The sequence below is a fragment of the Osmerus eperlanus genome, chromosome 12 (assembly GCF_963692335.1).
Source record: "Osmerus eperlanus chromosome 12, fOsmEpe2.1, whole genome shotgun sequence".
In the NCBI taxonomy this organism is placed as follows: domain Eukaryota; kingdom Metazoa; phylum Chordata; class Actinopteri; order Osmeriformes; family Osmeridae; genus Osmerus; species Osmerus eperlanus.
This window is the reverse complement of record NC_085029.1, coordinates 10,181,177-10,200,380: the sequence shown is the minus strand read 5'-3', so window position 1 is coordinate 10,200,380 and position 19,204 is coordinate 10,181,177. Positions and strand designations below refer to the sequence as shown.

The 19,204-nt window shown below is 47.2% G+C and overlaps 2 protein-coding genes across 2 annotated transcripts; one reads left to right on the top strand and one right to left on the bottom strand.

Moving 5' to 3' along the window:
- Positions 1 to 483: 483 nt before the first annotated feature.
- On the bottom strand, positions 484 to 4,532 carry foxj1b (forkhead box J1b). Its single transcript, XM_062474929.1, has 3 exons — positions 4,189 to 4,532; positions 3,394 to 4,031; positions 484 to 2,706 (listed from the first exon to the last, which is right to left on the bottom strand). Exons 2-3 carry the CDS (start codon positions 3,976 to 3,978, stop codon positions 1,816 to 1,818), a joined length of 1,476 nt encoding a protein of 491 aa, XP_062330913.1. The 5' UTR covers positions 3,979 to 4,031; positions 4,189 to 4,532; the 3' UTR covers positions 484 to 1,815.
- A 2,388-nt stretch (positions 4,533 to 6,920) lies between these two features.
- On the top strand, positions 6,921 to 19,179 carry LOC134031425 (UBA-like domain-containing protein 1). The gene is made up of 3 exons (XM_062475045.1): positions 6,921 to 7,497; positions 8,081 to 8,140; positions 16,579 to 19,179. The coding sequence occupies exons 1-3, from the start codon at positions 7,390 to 7,392 to the stop codon at positions 16,894 to 16,896; spliced, it is 486 nt and encodes a 161-aa protein (XP_062331029.1). The 5' UTR covers positions 6,921 to 7,389; the 3' UTR covers positions 16,897 to 19,179.
- The last annotated feature ends 25 nt before the right edge of the window (positions 19,180 to 19,204 follow it).

Here is a 19,204-nt window from a genome sequence, read left to right as displayed (position 1 = left end):
AGTTGGAGTTGAAGAAAAGTGTTCTGGCACACCAAATGTTGACTGGTGTTATCCATAATCTTTATTAACCGTGTGTGTGTGTGTGTGTGTGTACAATGTTTGACAACTGGTTTTAATTCCCAGGTGACCCAAGCGACAGGTGAAACACTGTGCCCCAAACATTACAGTCTCTTGTCTCTCTCTCCCCCTCTCTCTCCCCCTCTCTCTCTCTCTTCCTCTATCTCCCTTTGTCCCACCTGCTTCCTTAGCTCTGACCCAAGAACAGCCTGACCTCATATGCAAGCAAACTTGTTAAAGATATTATTCCAATATATGTTGCAACACCCTGAGAGTACAGGCAAGTCTGGGCCTGACTAGACCTAAAGATATGGAGCGTGCAAACCAAGATGCCCTATCAGGGAACAAACTCTGCCAGTAACATAAGGATCAAGGACCTTGAGCTGGTTTCGTATGACAAAGAAGAAGCAACATATAAAATGACAACATTTATTGCATCAGGGAATGATTGAATTTTTTAAACAACTGAAAAAGTATAAATCTCCCATCCATTTTGTCATTTCGCCCCCAAAAGAAAGTACTCTTTATTAATGTTAGGGTTAGGGTTAGGGCTGTTCATATTTGAGATATTTCATGAAAGATATGAATGCAAAAATCATACATAAAAGTAATCAGTATAAATGAAAGGTCCATCACCCAGTGACAAGAGTGCAGACACACATACAGCAGTCCTCTGGATCATTGTATCATAGTATCTCTATATGGTCATCTCTCTCAACTGCAAAATCCTGATCAACTTAATTTACAAATTCAAATGCAAGTTTGGCAGATTCATCCAACGGGTTTCCAGCTGAAAGCTAACTATTTAGGAGGCAATATACTTTTTAAACATAAACATAAACAGGTTTTGTTATTGCTGTCCAATAATGGCATACAGATATAGTACACAGAAATTCTTAATTATGTGGTACAGTGATAGTGGCGTACAAGGTCAGTGTGTGCTGTAGAAAATGTCAAGATTGTTTTTTCATATTTTGTCCATCAAAGTGCATATTTTGTTTGATGACTGACTGGAAGGCATTTCAGATCAGCTTCAGTCTATCCCAATCTCTCTGCTTAGCAATATGACTACAGACAAACACCCATCTCTAACCCGTCAATTCTAGGTTGTATATACTGTATTATGATAATTAATTAAAACACATATATGGATATCTCATCATCACTAGTCTCTGATTATGATTCAACACTATAAATTTAACTTCGAGATCCTAATTCATGAATAAAACATTCTCGATCCTCCAAATCAGATGAAAACAGAAAGAAAACAGTTTATAATCTGTAAGAGTGTGTATGATGCTAACGTAGCAAAGTAGTCTTCAGCAGATACGTAGGTATGTCCCAGCAGGTCAAAACAGTGGTTGATTCTATACAGTGTGCCATGACAAAAAGGGTACTTTGTTTTCAATGACACTCTGAATGTGGAGCCAAATCAAACATCTCTGCGACCCCACCATCCATTGAGCCTTCAAGTCTTCTGCTCTAGACAGACCAGAGCTGCAGGCCCACCAATGGCATCCTCTGAGTTCATAAACTCAATGACCTCAATGACCCCTATATACTGTGAAAATATTTCAGCGAAACCCATATATGTAAAAAATGCATATTAGTCAAAACAATACATGTAGCAAAAACAACAATGTTCTTGAGACATCTAATGGGAAACCCACAGACTTGGAAAACCCTACATATGAGACGGTTGTTGTGTTAGTTAGAGAGGGGTAGTCATCTTTCTGGAGGCCTGGTACATTCTGGAGGTCACATGTAGACCTGACCTCTCTCCCAGGGCTGCAGCTCAGAGAAGAAGCCATCCGAGAGGGTGAAGCCCTGCTCCAGACCCAGAGGAATCACCTGCAGTTCCTCTTTGATCTCCCAGGGATGCATCTCTTCCACCACCTCCTGCTGCTCTAAGAACAGTGTGGGCTCCTCAAACTGGTGGAGGGGATGGAGCTGTGCCTGAAACAGCAGATCCTGGTGCTGCTGTTGGAGCTGTATGTCCCCCATCATGGTACATCCCATAGCACTGTTCAGTTCTATGTAGCCATAGGAGAGATGGTTCTGGTGCTGGGCCTGCTCCTGGATGTGGGGCTCGCCCTCTCCACACCACCTGGCCTGCCCAGCAGGGTGCCTCCCCTGCAGACTCAGGTCCAGCTCACAGCCCAGGGAGCTCAGCGCTGTGTTGATGTCCAGGTCCTCGAAGGTACTGCAGCTCCCGCTCAGGACGTCGTCGAACACGGACGCAAGGTCAAAATCCCCCCTCAGGATGTCGGCCCCGTTAGCCTCCGTCGCTAGCAGGGGGGACTTGGGCATCCGCACCAGCTTGCTGTTGTGTTTGGGAGAGAGGTGTTTGCGTTTGCTGCCCACCCCAACCCCGTGGTAGACCTCTGTGTCTGAGAGGAGGCCATTTTGGCTCTGGCCCTGGGAGCCAGTGTGGTACGCCTGGCCCTGCGGCCCTTTGTTCTGTCTGTGGCTGCTGCCGCCGCCGCTGTAGTGGTTGGTGGACATCCTTCTGCGTTTGAAGATGCCGTTGACAAACATGTGGGCGTACTGAGGGTCGATCTGCCAAAAGCCCCCCTTCCCCGGCTCGTCCTTCTGCCGTGGAACCTTCATGAAGCACTTGTTGAGGGAGAGGTTGTGACGGATCGAGTTCTAAGGAAAGGATCATGTTAAGGAACGTGTTAAACCCGTGTTGGATAGGTCGTATGTTTGAGACAATCTGCTGTTTGTGTGCGTGCATGCATGCGCACGTGTCTGTGTGTGGTCATCGGTTGGTGCATGAGTGTGTGTGAGAAGGAGCCAGAGAGAAAGGACAGAATGAGAGAAATAAAGGCATGTAAAGGGGAGGAGGGGGTATTGTTGTTGTTTGTATAGGAAAGCAAATGTACCTAATGAGGCTTTCAAGTAACAGCGCTCAGTGCATTTCAAACATGATCAGCTGGGCTCGGCTGCCAGCTCTCTCAGGGATCCTCATTAACACTGACACACACACACACACACAAACCATTTTCTCTCCCTCCCCCTACCTAGAACACTTGTCATCAAACCAATGAGACAAGCCACTAGAACACCAGGATGTTCAACAATTCAGAGAGAGATGAATGTTCATTCCAGCAAGAAGGCACATTAATTGCATTGTTATAAAACAATATTAATATTGCACGCAGTCCATTCGCAAATATGTTTAATTATATCCATATTCTTGATATTGTGTATATCATCCTCCTTTCCCTTACATTCAGGGGACAGGGGGGGGGGGAGAAAAAGAAAGAGAGAAAGATAGAAAGAAAGACAGAATCACATAAATTATGAGATGGATGAGAGAGGTGGATATTTTACCTGCCAGCTGGGCTCTGCGTGTCTGTAGTAGCAGAAGTTTCCTGTGATCCAGTTGTAAATAGTGGACAGGGTCACTTTGGGCTGGTTACTGGCCTGCATGGCCATACATATAAGAGACGCGTAGGAGTACGGCGGCTTGACTTTCGAGTTGGTCTTGTAATCGACTTCCTCCGGGGGACTGACCTGCGCTGTGATGTGGTGGTGGTCATGCGGGAAGTGTAAAGTCTGTGAGTAATGCGCCCCACGCGAGTCCGTGGAGCTGCTACCGGAGGTAACGGGGCTACCGAGGCAGAGAGGCATCCCCGTGGCGGCAGTATCCCCGGCTGGCGGGCTGGACGGAGAGTCGGTGCCTTGGGGGTACAGGCGCTGGTGGTACAGCAAGTGCTGCTGTGAGGGGCAGCCGGAGCAGGTGGGTCGACTCTCCGGATCCGCGCTGAGGATTGAGAAGTTTTGAAGCCAGTGGAGGCTGGTGAGACTGTCGTCAAGGTGCTGAGATCCGGCCTCGTCACCCTGACCCTCCGGGTGCACCTGCAGCCATTTCTCTTTAAACATGGCGGCGATCTCCGGGCTCATCAGAACAGGCATTATGTGCGTAACGGGTTCCTCTCAAAATGTGAGAAAATATAATATCGGAGGTCCTAGATAAAAAATAAACAAATTCGAATGAATACAAATAAAAACAACATGTAAAAATAATTCACGCAAGCAAGAGTAACATTACTTACAACACTGGCATATGTCTAAATGAACAGCAAGAACATTAACAATACTGAACATGCATTAATATTTTTCTACCTCGAATTCAGTTCAGCGATATGCTCGCGAGCTGAGGAGCACCTGTTGCAGCGGTCGGTCCGTCCCTGCGCTCTAACCTATACTCTCCGGGGACCCAGGCGGAGCATCTATCCTTTCTGTAACAAGTGCAGAGTGGGAAGACTCCAAAAGTAGAATCCAAATGTAGTTCACATGAAAAAATAGATAACATCCATATTACGGAATTTAATCCAATCCGCTTGGTTTCGTCTGTGTGAAGGACAGTGTTTGAATGTTATGCGGAGGTTGAGGAATAGTCCTTGATAAAGGTGGAGAGACAGCCCACGAGTCCTTTAACTGTCTTCCAGGTCTCTGATTGGCTCGGTGACTCTTCAGGCTTCACTTGTTCAAGTCACCCACACGAACGGCTCAACGGGAGACTGGGGGGGGGGGGGGGGGGGTTACAAGGAGCTTTCAATTCTGAAGTGTATTAAGAACATGCCGCGCATACAGCAGTTCTGAGTATGTAGCCTCTGGTTTCGGAGTGGTATACTCTTTTTTTCGTCTTTTTTGTTCTACTCTGCAGTCTATTGTTCCCGGGAGGAAATAGTTGAATAGGTAGGAGTGATATGTCGCGCGACACCGCCCCCTGAAAGCGCTGAAAATTAGCGCCACAAGTCCCGCGTGTGCAGCGTGCACTTTACACTCATCATTCAACACCTTTGTCAACATTGAGCCGGTAACCTGTTATTTGCCATATCACATATCTAGTAAGCACATGTCAAAGGGTATGTGGGTGGTAGACTGCAGTAGGACATGGAATTTTTCACTTTCAGAACATTCAGTCAAACTATCCTGTAGACTAACAGGCCTTTGAATAAACCTACAATTATTAGTTCAATGGAAAAAAACTATGTTATTCGGTTTGTCAAGTACATTCCACTTGACAATAGCAATACAGTTCACCTGTAGAAAAGTACCCTGGCCTACATAATTCTACTGTGCACTGCCACTCTGTGGAAACACGGTGTATTGCAGTTTAAAAGCAACAGTGCAGAACACCTGCTTGGTACAACTCCAGCCCAGAACCAGATGTTGAGGACCAAGAACATCTACAGTCTAAAGTCAGCCTCCCTCACACCCTGAAGTGGTTAAATGCTACAGAACCCTGGCAGACCCCTGGACTGAGGTATGGTTTATAGAAGTGCTGATAGATAAAGGGCAAATATCTGATTTCATGCCAACACTCCCATACTGATAAGAGTCTCTGTATTTGCTACTCTAATCAAACGTTCACACTGATTTGTCTTCATCCCCTCCCAAACATCTCATGGTTAACCTTGAGGCCTTGTGTTGCACTGTTTCTACTGAGAGGTTTTCGCCTTCATGAACCAGAAGGTGGCGCAATTGCCCAGAGATCACCTTGTTCGCTACAGTAATGGTGAGGATAAGATTTATTCACAGCTAACTCAGCCCATATATTAAAGGTATAAAACACGTACAGGTACACATGCTCTCTCTCTCTCTCTCTCTCTCTCTCTCTCTCTCTCTCTCTCTCTCTCTCTCTCACACACACACACACACACATAATCAAACCAAGACAGACTGTTGATGCCCTCCTACCCCGTTACTGTGAAATATGACATGTGTGCAAGGCACGTGAGGCAAACTGTTAAGATAAAATACATTTGATAAGCTAACGCAGCTGCTGCTCATTGTCAGTGACAGAGAGTCTTCTTGGAAAATACAACCATTCATTCAAGGGTCTGCTGGTGAAATAAGTCAATGTTTGAACAGCTGTTCTAATTGTTTTAAACTAGAACACTTTATCATGAGAACCTTAGCACAGACAGTTACACTTCCCCCGTTCTTTCCACACATACACACACACACACACACGTACACACACATAAACATTACATTTTTCTTACTCATGTCCTATACAGATTGCTGCTGATAACAGGATGTTTACAGCATTCTATTTCCCAGAAGTGCATTATTAACTGGAATGAAAGCTAATTTTATACATATGTTTCCTTGCAACTGACTGGAAAAAGAGAGGGTCTCCAAAGTCTTATATCTCCCGAGGGTGCTAATAAATAAAGGACAATGGTACCCAGAGGTGTACCATCTTCTGCATGATCATTATCATCATTATCATTTGCATCACACTCCTTACTGTAATATTGCCACTATCACATTTTCCATATGTGGTAGAGGGAGATATTCAGGGTCCTGCCTCAGAAAGAATCAGTGCAGTTCTGAAGGGTAATTCACCAAAATGTTACTTGAAGAATTGACTTGGTTACTGCCGATGGGGGAAATACTCCCTGCAATGGCCACACCCATCCAGGATATATTGATAAGAGTCTATCTATTCCATCTCGTTGTTTAGATACTGCTATGTTTTAGTGTTTTAATTGAACTCAGATGTGTTTGTAAGATGCTTCTTAAATAAAGCTTACTTTTTGTCATTACTGTATATAATGTACATTTCTAAAATAATATGAGCTCATTATGACCTCGCAATTACAGATGGAAGACTTATAATTACAACACAAACAAAAAAAACGGTACGTCAAATCTCGCAAAACTGTGCAAAAGCTGCGCAGACATGACGCTTGCTAATGCTACACTAAATACATCCATGAGTGTCGACGTACGTAACTGTCCCTAGTGCTACTCTGAGGAGCAATGTGCTCGTGATAGAAGATTTGTTTACCATATTTGGCAAGATGGTGACACCGCGCGCATGGGAATTGGATAGGAGCGGCCGTCATTCACAAAATACTGCCTTCTAGAACCTTACAAACAAAGCGTGTGCTCGTGGGACTTGTAGTCCAAAACAAACCATTCGTGACATGTTGGCCTACGGATTTTAACCTGTGTATTTGAGGAGGTTGGGCGTGCGTTCTTGACAGTAAAATTGAGGCATGTAATTCAATATTTGTAGGCATTTAATTAATTAACACTATCACATTGTCTTGATTCAAAAGCAGACATGTATTAATAAGATGAAATGGCATACAATTCCCACTGTCACGTCTTTCATTTTATTGGCTGTCTCTTCACGTCAATCAGGGCGGCGCTCCTACACTACTGCTCTTACAGTAAATATTTGTGTTTGCTCAACCGGCTGTAATGGTGGACGACTGAGGCTGAAAAGAGAGGACTAAAACCACGAAATACTGTATTTAATCGACAACACACCTTGCCGCGAGTAGGAATAAAGCTTCCGGGAAGATGGATGAACTCAAACATCAAGTTATGATTAACCAGTTTGTCCTGACGGCCGGGTGCGCGGCGGATCAGGCAAAGCAGCTTTTGCAAGCGGCACATTGGCAATTTGAGGTAGGGTCGGTGTTCGTTCTACATGGAGAGGACGAGCTTGCTGTGCCTAATGTTTATGTCTGACAGATCTGAGTTTTGACTGGCCTGCCATATTCATTGATGGGCTATGGCCGTAGTCGCAAGAAGAAGTTGCAAAACCTATTCGAACAGTTCACTCAACTTTTATGTATTCATGTTTTGCAAATGTATGTCAAATTATTGGACAATTTTATGTTAGATTTACAATCAGTAGTAATGGACCGGTAAGCTTATATACCATGCAACTATCCAATTAGAATTGACTATAGAATAAATACTATAATCCCTCACATTACATGACAGTGGTGACCAGGCTAAATGCTATTATGCAATGAAGACGACCGCTGGCTTTGTTTTGACTAGATTTTTTCTGCACGAATGGCTTATCTGAGGTTAGATAATTTACACATTATCTGACAGTCGACCTGTTCACGTCATTGTGTTTAGCTTTAAAACATGTTTTTTTTAATGTACTCGACAACCCATACAGTGTATTACAGTTGCTAGTAGTGAACCATTTATGTGTACAATCGATGCGTATAATCTTTTGTTTGATCTCTTTCAGACTGCCCTCAGTGCCTTTTTCCAAGAAACAAATATTCCATACGGCCATCATCATCAAATGGTAAGTATACTATAGGGTGTAAACACCATGCTATAGTGGTGTCCCTCTAATGTAGTGTATCCAATTACAACAGCTTACACAAATCAACGGTGTTGTTACATTGAAGAAACGGGGGGACACACGCAACTGTAATACCTCATGAAACATATAGAGCCGTTATTATAGTGTTATACCACCAATAACAAAGCACATGTCGGCCATGTTGCGAAGTAGAGCTTCCAGAAATAAACACAAGCCAGGCATGCGGCAGCAGAAGCCACGCTCACACACAGGGGGCTCAGTACCGAGGGAGAGCGGGGAAAGAAACGTTGCATTAGCTCCTGTGGATGACCACGATTACACATTCCAGTGTAGCCTATGCCACAAGCGGAACGGCCGTTCATATTTCTAAGAGGAAAAAAAAACGCGTGTTTCCTGCAAAAGAACAACTGCCTTCAGTAACTGCTGCCGTTGCAGTATATGCCTCCTTGTAATGAAATAATACGTTATGACGGGACTTAAAGCTTAATGCTTTGGAAATCAAGTATTATAATTTAATGCAAATGGTATCTTAGGTGGAATAAGTGCAAGCAAACCGTGTTCTTGCAATACAGGCTACTGCAGAGTACAGTGCGTGGTTATTATACAAGCTTGTTTGGGTTTTGAAAGCACCCACTCCAACCTAAGCCTTTGTTTTCAGCTATATGGCATGGTCTAGCAACAGCTGCTGGAACATCCCTAGATGGGGATTTCAGGGAAATCGTTGAGCTGAGCGAACAGAGTGTGTGTGCGTGTGTGTACGTGCATCCGAATATTGAACTACATTCTCCCATTTCTGTCAGATGGACACAAGGCAGCGGAGGACATTTTAGGTCTGTTGTTTTGGGTAAGAGATGGTGGAGGGAGAGAGCAGAAGGGAAAGAGAGACAGGAAGGGAAAAGTACGTGTGACACAATATTTAGTTTCATGTATAAAGTGCCTCTGTATTTACAGTAGCCCACATTGATGTCAAACCACTCATGCAAGATTAATAGCATCCCAGTGTGCTTAATGTGCAGCTTCAGCACAGAAAACACTGCAGTACTGGAAACAATACAGTATTCAAAAGTCCATTATCGTCTGTTGAGGAAGAAGTAGGTTGACTCCCCAGAACCTTACCAGCCCTGATGTGTCACCTGCACTGACTTTAATATACTGTGTCAACAATTGGCCAAGAGGGGTCTTCATCTGTCTCTACAGAGCCTTTGTGTGAACCAGCTATTGCTGCAGCGTAACCCCCCAACCCACAATCTGCTGATAAGAGGGGGAAATTCCACTTTCATTTAATATTCACTCAGTGCTAGTATCTGTAGCCCGGCAACATGAACGCAGGCATGGACGGTTTTATCAGGGGCTTTTCTCCACATGCATACACACTCTAGTCTACATGCCAGCATGAAATGTGGATCGTTGCAGTGGATCATGGCGGAATGGGTTGAGGAGTGACTGTGTGGAGAAAGGACTGGGGTTGTGACTGCCGGGCCGGCTAGTCTGGGAGCGGGTTCAGGTCTCAGCAGGGCGGCTGCTAGTCCTCACAGCCCAGGCCCCCTGCCCTCAGCTCAAAGGTGATCTAATCCACTGCTGTTTGACCTAACCAGGGAGATCTAGGAGTAATCCACTTTGCCTCAGAGTTTCCTACCACTGACACAGTTTGATGAACAGACCTGAGTCTTTTGGTACTACTCACCTCCTCTTCCCTCCTCTCACCTCTGTGCTAATAGCCTAGGTGAATATGCTTTGTGAATAGCCGTGATGGCACCTCTAGCGCAGAATCCTATTCTGTGGTCTCAGCGGCCTTCTCATTTATTGAGTTTTTACTCTCCGTCCATCCCCTATCACGATGCAACGCTGCTGTCCAGAGTAGAAGGGCTTGTCTTCTATCACACCACCAGCCTAACCTTTAATCAGGTCATCACAAATCTATATGATTGCATTCCGGCTGTGGAATTAAACCAGCACCTACTATATCTCTGAAATCATTCCACGTCTCAAGCCAAAAATCGGATTAGAAGTGAACGGATGACAACATGTTTTACGTGACAGTTGATCCATCTGGACTTTACCAATAAATAGGTCACGGAATAGTGGTGTAGTACAGGGGGCATGACAGTGTCCACTCCCTGTCTTCTACTGGTGTTGTGGAAAGGGAGGCTTTAAACTGGGAGCTCTTTCATTCCCCTCTCCCGTGGGCTAGAGGCCTCACTGTGAAGCACACACAACAAACGCTAATCTCTGCACAGAAACCCCATTATAAGGTCCATCCTGCATGTGTGGAAACCCCATTATAAGGTCCATCCTGCATGTGTGTGTAAGAGAGCGGGGGGAAGGGCCAGAGAGTCGGAGGTGTGTGGGAGGGTACGAGGCGGTGTGTGTATCTTGACTTGGACAGCAGGGCTGCGATGAATCACTTCTTTGAGTTGGTCTCTTTCCACACTGTCATGACAACAAAACACAGCCCTTCAGCAGATCACTGGCCCGTGTGTCTCCTGCGTAGCTGATGTCAGAAGAGCTGTCTGTGTGTGTGTCTGTGTGTGTCTGTGTGTGTGTGTGTGTGAGGCCCGTCTGTGTTCAGCCATGTTTAGATTAGGTCTCTTTGTTGTTAATGCATGGCTCTCCTGCTCTGCGGTTTCCTGCTCCTCTCCCTGCCCGTACAAACACTGTCACCCACGCACAGGAAGCTGACCCCGAACGAGCCAAAATGGACCCTTCTAAAAACTCACACAGGGGTTCTCTATATACCTCTCTCTACTTCTGCTCACCTAATTCTCTCTCTTTCTCGACCTCTTTCTCTGTCTCTCTTTCTCGACCTCTCTCTTCCTCTCTCTCTACCTCTCTCTTTGTCTCTCTCTATCTCTCTATCTCTATGTCAATCTTGCTGAATTGGATTTGAGAATCTATTGACTCAGTGGTGTGTGTGGGGGGGTCACACATCAGCAGTAGAGTGAATGAATCTCCTTTTAACCACAGAGCAGGAAGCAGCATGACTTCCACTTCAGTGCACGAGAAGCATGTGACTGAACACAAACCTAAAAACCCCATCCACACTCACCCAGCCTGGGCTAGGCTTGTATGGATTTGAATGATTGCGCTGTTGTGGTTTTAGGATGGCTGATGTGATGTCATTTTGCCTTCAGGAGGGACCCGTCATAGTCACACTGTGGTGAACCAGGCTGTTACAAAAGTAGCTTTCACTGCAGCGAACCCCTCAGTCTGTCGGCCAGCCGGCCTGCCTGTCTCCCTGCCTGTCTCCTTGCCTGTCTCCCTGCCTGTCTCCCTACCTGTCTGCCTGTCTCCCTCCCTCCCTGCCTCCCTGCCCCGTCTCTGGGTGGAGCGAAGTTGAACTGGGCACCGTAGGGCATCCATAAAGAAGAGATGAAAGCCTGTTTCCTGGCACTATGAATATTAGAGGTTGGGAAAGTGGGAGCAGAGGAAAGCGGCCAGTTGTTTCTGGTAACTACAAACATGTGGTTTGTGTCTGGGTGGGGCTTTAAAAGATTGTTAGATGTCCAAACTGCTGACACACGCACACACACCGCTTTCATTTAGTCTTCTCTCACACACGTAGACTCTCCCTAGCCGGCGGTTGTCTGCCGTTCAAGGTCTCCGTTCTCTCCACACCAAGGCCTGCCACCAAGGACTGCCTCTCGGACTCACTGTCCGAGAGGCAGTCTCTGTCTGCTGCTCCATCTGTTCATCCCACCAGCGGCAGGACGGAGGGAGAGAGAGGGAGAGGGGAGATAGGAGAGGGTAAAAGGTTACACTGAGAGGAAGGCGTCAGGGGAAAGGGAACTAGAGTTGTGGTTCTTCCGAGAAACAAACTGTTGCGTCTGCCGGCGAGGTCCGGGACCGAGCGAGTCAATGATGTTTTGACCGTGGAATGAAGTGTGTCATGTGTTTTATTGGGGATGTTTTGAAAGTGCGTGGCAGCGGGCCACGTCTCACAGGGCCTGGTCTGCCTGGTCTGTGCTCCGCATGTTCTGACGGCTGCCTTCCCTGTCTCCTGCAGCACTGCTTCCCAGAACACCCAACGCAACACTCTTTGTCTGTCTGACACTCTCTCTCTCTCTCTCTCTCTCTCTCTCTCTCTCTCTCTCTCTCTCTCTCTCTCTCTCTCTCTCTCTCTCTCTCTCTCTCTGGCACAAACGTCACACACACACAGACCCTTTCGCTCTCTGACACACACACACACACAAACGCACTCACTCTCTCTCTCTCTCTCTCTCTCTCTCTCTCTCTCTCTCTCTCTCTCTCTCTCTCTCTCTCTCTCTCTCTCTTTATCTTGGGTTTCACGCACACACTTACTGTACACACACACACATGCATAATCTCTCACAGTTACACTGACACCATGTCTGTTCTTTCAAGACGTGTGAGTGCATGGGAGAACAGGTGTGTGTGTGGGGTGACAGAGAGTCAAATGTGTGTGTGTGTGTGTGAGGGGGTGTGTGATTAATTCTGGACATGGTAGTCTGTGAATGTAAGTGTTGACAGCAGTGCATAGTCTGGAAGGTCCTGTCTAGATACAGTATGAACACCGCTGGGTGTTCAGCTCCTGTTACTCCAGCTACCTTTTGTTATTTGCACAAACAAACACTTTGTTGTCATTAGGACAATTGCACGGCCACACTCTCCCACACGCGCTCAGGCTCATGCATTCTCTCTCTTAATCACTATCTCTCTCACACACACACACACTCACTCACAGATGTGTGTAAACTGACGACGCCGGTAAACCGATGATAAATTAAAGAAATGATTTGATCATGTGTTCATCCTTTTTCCGTTGCCTCCCGTGGCTGCCTGTTCCAGGAGAATGGGATCATGTAGGGCTTCATAGAGAGGCTGTGAATGTGTGCGCCCGGGTGTGTGTCTGAGTCCAACTGCTGAGCATTAATGCTGTTGGAACAAAGTGCAGCGCAGAGCAAACACACAGTCTAACAGTAGGCTCGCCAGTTCAAAGAGCACGCCAGCCACTGAAATACATTTCCTCGTTGTACTTGAAGGAAGAATGAATGGGGCGATTGAGTGAATGAACGATCCCGGCAGAGGACTCTGGGTGTGGGTGAGGAGGTCCGGGGAGCCAGGCCTACTGGAGACCAGCACATCCCCTTCACTGTGTCTGGAGAGCACAAGAGATCTGGGGGATATTTAGGGGGTAGGTCACTGTAGCGTCCACAGGGTCAGCTGTTACAGCCGTCCAATTTGATCATTATAGGAACCTGTTTCTGAGTCCTGTTTAGCTGACGCCGAGAGGGCAAGCAGCCTTAAACAATATACCAAAGTGTTGCAAGGCATAACATGCAACCTGTTACATACCTGGACATGTGACTTTGTCATCTTTGTCACCTCAGTCTGAACTGTCTGGGTATCTCCTCACCTTGTGTCCTTATCTCCTGTCCTCGTTGTGCTTTCTACTCCTAGCCTGTGTTCTCTCTATCCAGGCTGTTGAGGTGAGGATGACATGTCCAGCTGTTACAAGGCCCAGAGCTCATTCAGCTGGACCTGCTAGCATGGTGGCGAGAGAGAGAGAGAGAGAGAGAGAGAGAGAGAGAGAGAGAGAGAGAGAGAGAGAGAGAGAGAGAGAGGAGAGAGAGAGAGAGAGAGAGAGAGAGAGAGAGAGAGAGAGAGAGAGAGAGAGAGAGAGAGAGAGAGAGAGAGAGAGAGAGAGAGAGAGAGAGAGAGAGAGAGAGAGAGAGAAAACGGGAGGCGGATAGAAAAGGAGAAGATTTTAAAGGCTTCTTGTGAAAACTGTAAATCCATCAGAAATGTTTACAGAGTCTGCAGCACCAAAGGACGCAGGACTGGTAGGAATGTGGGTGGGTCGAAAGAGGGTAATACACTCTCTCCCTTTCTTTTTCTCCCTTTATGTCTCTCTCTCTTTCTCCATTTCTCTATTCCCCTTTCTGTCTCTTCCCCTCTCTCTCTCTCTCTCTCTCTCTCTCTCTCTCTCTCTCTCTCTCTCTCTCTCTCTCTCTCTCTCAGCCTGTCCCTTGCTCTCTTTTTCTCTCCCTCTCTCCCCCCCTTGCTCTCCCCCCCTCTCTTCCTTACGATCCTCTGAGGGTTGCAAGTACTGACATGGACAGACACACTGTGGACCGGAGCCACACTGTCACCACACAAGGAAACAGGAACGAGAGAACCAACAGACGATCGCTCGGTCAGTCCAGTGGACTCCAGCTCAGCCTGACCAGCCTGTCAGAAGGTCCTCGATTGGTGGAAAGAAACAGCTAGTCTGGATCTCCGAGCTACACAGCAGAGCTGGGTGTTCAGGGCTCGGGGTTAAACACAGACAGGGCCAGGCCCGACATCCGAGTGGTTGCTAAAACAAGCCAGAAAAGGAGAGGGATATTCATCTCCCCCTCGCCACACACACAAACACTCGACATCAACGACACACTGACTGTGTCACTTCAGTTCCCGTCACCATGGCAACCCCTCTGCCTCGACTCTGTTTAGAAAACACTCTCCCGCTAGAACAAACAAACATTCCCTGGATCTCTGCAGTGGACGGTGCAGCGCTTACTGTCTAGAAAACACAGTGTGTGTGTGTGGCCGTGTGGCGTGTAAGAGATCGCCCCGCTCGCTGGGAGTGCACCTGTCCCGGGCCGCCTGTGTCAGCCAATTGGATTTCATGCTTTGCACGCACGCAGCGTCCCAGAAGCCCTTGCAATGTTACCTGTGTCCTTTACCGCTTGGAACCCTACTGTACTCTGCCTCTCATCCCTCTCAGCCCTACTCTACTAGAGGCCTGCAGTAGCCTCTGTACAGACTAGAGGCTAGTAGAGGCCTCGACACAGACTAGAGGCTAGAAGTAGTCTCTATACAGACTAGAGGCTAGCAGTAGCCTCTATACAGACTAGATGCTAGCAGTTGCCTCTATACAGACTAGAGGCTAGCAGTAGCCTCTATACAGACTAGAGGCTAGCAGTAGCCTCTATACAGACGTGAGGCTAGCAGTAGCCTCTATACAGACGTGAGGCTAGCAGTACTCTCTACATAGACTAGACTGCTAGTCCTCTCATCCCCACAGCCCTAAAGCGTGGTAGCAGCCTCCATCATCTATTTCTGAACTTGTTAGTGTAAGTCAAGGTGGGATGGGGCCTGGCACCTCCTACCACAGGTAGCCCATTCCCCCGACGGAGGTCACGTGACATGGGTTAGTTTAAAGGTAACTTGAAGCCGGTGCCCATGTGCCTTCTTGTCTTTGTCTCCATGTCTGTCCAGGCCCCACACACTGTGGTGTTTTGTGTCGTGTGTGAAGGTCAAGCCAGAGTGTGTGTGTGTGTGTGAGTGAGAGGGGCAGATGTATGCTCAGCAGTAAGACAATCTGAGCGAACGTTTGGCTACTTTGACATACCGGAGGGGCGCTTTGGAGGCAAAGAGATCCTGTTGGTGCAGGGTATCCGTTTACCACAGGAAGTGGAGCAGAGACATGACCCAGCACTTCCTCTCGGAGGGCAGCAGAGACATGCTCACCCTTCACAACATGCCACTTCCTGTATTTATAGCCCCCCAGCCTTGCATACACCCCCCCCGGTTAAACAGTTAGCTGCTGCAGAACTACCATGGCCAGCCCACTGTGGGTGCTCCTGTCAAATTATATATAGAAAGATATGAAGATTTGTCCTATCGATGCCTAATGTACACAAAACAGACCCAAGCGATGGTTGTTTCACGTTCTCCCGAGAACTGGCCCGTTTTTTTCTCAGCCTTCAGCGATTTCCGCAGTCACGGTTCTCCGAATATCCCGTAGTTGCTTTGTTTGCTATTTTTACTCTGTGTTTTTGGTTGCAGATGATATCGTGTGATAGATGACCCACTCCCGCTGTCTACTTTTAGCCCCCTAGATGAGGCCCAGATCTTCCTCCCAGTCCTGTGGACGTTGTTATTGTCACGGGCAGAGAAGGTCCCTTAGTCCCAGCGCTCAGCACGTGAGGTAACTGGCAGTAGACCAAAGCACCTCAGGGGTGAGGGTGATAAACGTGCTCGTACGTGTTTGCTGCGGCAATCCCCCTCGCCTTCCTCCGTGTTCCTGTAACGTTCTTGTCGACTCGGCGTTCTCTTCGCTCCGTCTTGGTTAGAGTAGAAAAGTTGTTTATTATTTATGTGCTGTGTGCTTACGCATGAAGAAGCCATGCATCTGGGACGCTGCTGTGGAAAAAGAAGGCACTTCCCGGAAGGCGGGGCCTCGTGAGGGGGTTATCCCCCCCGCCGGCGGGCAACAGCAGCTCACCTCGTCACGTGTCCCTCACAGACAGTAGACAGGTGACAAGTCTGTCACGGCTGCCACGCCAGACTGGCAGGATGCTCGGCTTTGTGACGTCACTGCTGTTCTCTCCGTCTTTAGATGGCCTCTCCCCGCTAACCTCTCTTATCTGTATCTCCCCTCTCTCATCCCCCCCCCCCCATTCCCCCTCCAGATGTGCACCCCCACCAACACGCCAGCCACGCCCCCCAACTTCCCGGACGCTCTGACCATGTTCTCGCGTCTGAAGGCGTCGGAGAGCTTCACCAGCAGCAGCCCCATGGGCCTGGCCTCCATGGCGACCTCCCCGCCTCCGCAGGCCTCCTGGGGGGGGGCGCCCCCCAACGTGCCCCCGCAGGGACTCTGGACTCAGGGGCAGCCACCCTCGCAGCCGCCCCACCCGCCTGCCTGGCCCACGGGGGTCAACGTGGGCCCCCACCCACACGTAGCCTCCGAGCAGAAGGCTAGTGTCGCCATGGAGGCCGAGAGATGAGGGGCCAGGACTGATTGGCCTCGTCTGGGTGGGAGGGGAGGGAGGGAGGGAGGAAAGTCGAGTCGGGGAGGGGCGGCGAGGAGTGGACTAACTTCTTTTTTTCGAAACTGAGAGGATGGATAGTCGGGATAGGTGGATGGAAGGATGGTGAGAGGGGCGAGAGAGCTACACAAACCAAGAAAAACCAAGCAACTACTACATGGACAATTGATGAGGAGAATGAAGTGGAAAAACATCAGTTAAAAAACAATGATAAAAAAAATGTATAAAGGAACGCGCACACATAGTAATAAGAACAAGAGCAGCAGAAGTCTTTATTAGTTTTGATTCTCTCAGTATAATAATAGATAAGAGAATTGTAGGAACTAAGAATCGTCACGCCCAAGGATATTTAATGTTCTCTGAAACAAGGAAATCAACGGCAGAAAGATCTTTTTCTTTCGTCTTTTTTTCCTTCTGTTCATCCAGTGCTTTTCACGACTGGAAACCTTGTGTTCAGAAGCGTTCGTGCCGCAGAGGGCGAGGAAGCAGTTATATATGTTATCTTAGTATATTCACAAACGGGTGTGTGCGCGTGTGATCAGTTTATAATGATCTCACACGCGCGCGCCCGCACAGACACAAGCATACTTCAGCTAGCAGATGGGAGAAACGGCAGCCCTTAGCTTTGTGGCTTGTCTGCATAATGCCATTATCATCCCTCTGCCGTTCCTCATGTTTACGTCGTCAGCGTTTAGCCTCCGTAGAGGCGGATCTAAGGCCAAGTTAGCATCTGTTAGCATTAGCCTGCCTGGGGTTGAGGAAACGGTGTCTAGTAGGCCTACTAAAATATAGATTTTTTTTTTTCCAGTTTCTTTTTGTGGACAGCATTATTCAGCTGGTTTCAGAAGTCTTTAGAGCCGACATGGCACAGAGGTGCCATGGAGTGTAATTTGAGGTGGAAGGTTTTATTGGAATTAGAGATTAAATCACAGTGGCGGTAGAGGAATGGCAGTGGCAGCATGCCCTTGGTGGATCTAGGGCGTCAGGACAAACACAGACATCCGGTATTTTCAACCTCATACTAAAGGTGGGACCTTTCTTACCTCACCCAGTGGTCACCTGGACATCTTTCAGCCAATCAGGGATTCTCAACCGTTGTTGATAGCAACACAGGACATTTTTTTAGGACAAGTTTTACTAAAGGCATAAGCGCTGATGTTCATGGCAAACCGCTTTGCTTTCAATTGACTGATGAAAAACGACGGTCTACGGCAATTGGTTGTACAGGTTTGGGTATTATTATAAAATCATGGTTTGATATAATATAGTTTATCTTTCGTTTTCTTGTGAGGGGGCTGAAAAGAGGCTTTGAAAGTGGGTGGGATTTTCTGATTGTTTTGTGGGGAAGGGCCAATCAAAGCAGCTATTTATGAAAACAAAAAGCTTCAGAAAAAAAAACAACTTAGTCCATACTTGTGGACTCTTTGTAAGCGGACTGCCACTTTGCATGATGTGTTTCATCGACTGTACCATGTTTTGTAGCATATTTCCATGAGAAGCCAGCCATGTTACTGGCTCCACAGGACTCAAAGGCTCCTGGTCTGGGTCAAACCCTTCACACGTTCTGACTTTGGTTTCACCTGTTTGAGTTCACCCACGGAGATGAAACTTTATGTCACAAAAGAGCAAAACGGGGGTTGTAATTAAGTTCCCTGCAATCCTTGGAAGTATTTGATCTACTGTATTTGTCGACCCCCCCCGTCTGACATCCTCCCTCAGAGTGGTAGGTCAGAGAGGTAGTACAGCAGCTACATGTGTGTGGGGGTGGTGCGGGGATAGACATGGAGCACTGCAAAACAGAGTAACAAGAGACTGATTTAAGGCAATACGTTAATGCAGGATGCATGAGCACCTTTCAATTGTTCACTTCTGGTGGCGGAAGATTATTTTGAATTTGATAAAGGAGGAGGGAAAAAAGGACAAAAACATTTTGAACATTAGCTGGAACTTTTTGGGGGGAGTTACAGTGATGACTTGGATGAGGACACTTTCCCACGAAGATACAGGAAATCCAAATTATGACGAGTAACCTTTTTTTAATTTGACTAAAATAATGTGTCATCCCTTTTGCATCCTCCTTCACCATCTCTGGACTGGGAGCCCCTCGGAACTGGCTGTTTCTGCCTGTTCCTGGTGCCTGTTTTCCCTCTGTATGACTGTATACCATTCCCACAATATTTGTGGACTACCTGATAATTAACTTATCATTTTTTGTGTTCCTAAATAAATATTGTATGTCGACCTGTGCTGTGTGTCTGTTTCTAAA

Excerpts from the sequence above, each read along its gene's own strand:
- foxj1b (XM_062474929.1), bottom strand. The coding sequence starts at position 3,978 with ATGCCTGTTCTGATGAGCCCGGAGATCGCCGCCATGTTTAAAGAGAAA. Across the intron at positions 2,707-3,393 it reads ACGCAGAGCCCAGCTGGCAG|AACTCGATCCGTCACAACCT; the intron begins GTAAAATATCCA and ends TCCTTTCCTTAG.
- LOC134031425 (XM_062475045.1), top strand. The coding sequence starts at position 7,390 with ATGGATGAACTCAAACATCAAGTTATGATTAACCAGTTTGTCCTGACG. Across the intron at positions 7,498-8,080 it reads CGGCACATTGGCAATTTGAG|ACTGCCCTCAGTGCCTTTTT; the intron begins GTAGGGTCGGTG and ends GATCTCTTTCAG. Across the intron at positions 8,141-16,578 it reads ACGGCCATCATCATCAAATG|ATGTGCACCCCCACCAACAC; the intron begins GTAAGTATACTA and ends TTCCCCCTCCAG.